General features: G+C 48.6%; 1 protein-coding gene across 1 annotated transcript; it reads left to right on the plus strand.

The window, feature by feature from the left end:
• Nucleotides 1-891: 891 nt before the first annotated feature.
• LOC149352592 (uncharacterized) lies at nucleotides 892-1,775 on the plus strand. The gene has a single exon (XM_089577217.1). The coding sequence runs from the start codon at nucleotides 892-894 to the stop codon at nucleotides 1,747-1,749; it is 858 nt and encodes a 285-aa protein (XP_089433343.1). The 3' UTR covers nucleotides 1,750-1,775.
• Nucleotides 1,776-2,167: the final 392 nt, after the last annotated feature.

Here is a 2,167-nt window from a genome sequence, read left to right on the forward strand (position 1 = left end):
ATTGCTGGGTATGCTACAATAGCCTCGTATACATGGAGCCCGACGTTGCGGGTCGGGTCGGGGTGCGCCAGATGTCGGGCTGACCAGCCCGACCCCACCGCGTTTACATGAACCGGTTTTCGGTCGGGCAGAGATCGTCGCTACCCCTAGCGTCGAGCAAGCAAACCACACGCGTGCTAGAGGAGGAGGAACGCGCGGACGAAAAGTTCCCTTTCCCGACTGCTGCTCTTTCCGGTCGGTTGGTTCGCCCGTTCGCGTGCGCGCTCTCTTCGAAGCCGGCAGCGGCTCGGTTTGATTTACAATGGGTGTCTCCGCTGCTGCGTTGAGCTTCATGTTATGTTTGAATCAGCTCTATTTCATGGAGAATTTAGTTTCATGGATGAATGTGCACAACATGGTACTTGCCGTGGCGATGTAACGTCAAAACGTTCGCTTCCGCCGCTTCCGAAGCCTCACGTCAAAATGGTCTCGTTCAAGACTGAGCGACGACTGGTCCGATCCGAACAGCTCCTAACATCCGGGCTCGGTAGCTGTGTGTCAACGCAGACTACTAATCCTCTGCTTTTCGCAATGCAGGTGTTTACCCTCGCCCTGAAACTGCTTTTCGCCGCTCTACCGTCTGCCTCCTGTTCATCAGTGTCTACGGCCGCCGTGAAGTATCATGAAAAAGAATATTTTCATCCGCCTGCCCCATCACCATTGCTACCCCATCAACTGCCCTCATTGCCGCCAGAGTACGTCATCCCGGACCAACAGTGGCCAGCCCCATCGCCAGGAACATCAACATCTGATAATTTTATCAGGCATATAAAGCCCATGCTGTCATCGCCGCCGCTCTGTGGGCTCGGTAGCTGTGTGTCAACGCAGACTACTAATCCTTTGCTTTTCGCAATGCAGGTTAGTAACAAGTTTTCCCTATTTGCTAAAAAAACCAGTAACTACTTTTTAATGCAGCTGCCGAGCCCTCAGTGCTGCTGTAGTATTGTTGCCGAGTGTTCACGTGTTCTCCGTTTTCTTTTACTATTGTCAGGCGATGTCGAATCTAACCCAGGCCCCGACCGTTACGATTGCATACTTTCCGAGCTCCAGAAACTAACTACCGGGCAAGCTACATTAATTTCCGATCTACAGGACATTAAAGATCAACTAAAAACTACCGAAACAACCTTGACCGACTTAAACAAGCGCATGGACACCCTGGAATCACACTACGCCACACTTTCCACTATTCATTCTGAGATAGACGCCCTGAAAACTTTAAACACCAAACTTACCTGCAAGATCGACAAACTTGAAGCACGTATGGACGATGCAGAAAATCGCTCTCGCCGTAACAATCTCATATTTTACAATATTCCTGACACTAACCCCACTGAAACGTATGCAGACTCGGAAGAAACAGTCATTCGTCATTGCTCCACTCAACTAGATTTTGCCATCGAACCCAATCTAATCGAGCGTGCTCACCGCCTCGGGCGCCACTCAACTGATCGCACCAGGCCAATCATCGTTAAATTCACCTCATCGAAAACTAAAGAAAGCATCCTTTCTTTAGGAACTAAGCTTAAAGGCACCAACTACAGTATTGGCGAAGACTTCTCCCTTCCCGTTCGTAACGCCCGCAAACATCTTGTAACCTTTGCCAGATCAGTATCCGATAAGTTCTCTTTGCGCTTCAAAACATTACACATTGGTCCCAAACGCTACATATTCGATGAATCATCACAAACAGTAAAAGAAGTGAAATAGCAACCATCTCAGCACCTATCGACAGATCGTTCGAAGCATGCCCAGCAAGAAGCACTTCCATTGTCAGCGATCTTTACTAACGTGCGGAGTTTCATGTCAAAGCGCGACATTATTTCCCATATTGTCACTTCATCTGCTAGCAACATACTGGTATTGACGGAAACGTGGCTAAACAGTGACATTCCTGATAGTGAAGTCCTTGGTGACTTGCCTAATTTCAGTGTTTTTCGCAAAGATCGCCCAGACCGAAGGGGAGGGGGGGTACTGATTGCAACCGCTCGGAATCTATCATGCTCAGCTGTTCACCTTTCATCAGATATAGAAATATTATGGGTTTTATGCCATGCTTCACCTAAATCAGTTGTGATTGGCGTTTGCTACAGGCCTCCTAGCTACCCAGACTTCCCTCGAAAACTTA

The sequence above is a fragment of the Amblyomma mixtum genome, chromosome 3 (assembly GCF_055824585.1).
Source record: "Amblyomma mixtum isolate Tamu chromosome 3, ASM5582458v1, whole genome shotgun sequence".
In the NCBI taxonomy this organism is placed as follows: domain Eukaryota; kingdom Metazoa; phylum Arthropoda; class Arachnida; order Ixodida; family Ixodidae; genus Amblyomma; species Amblyomma mixtum.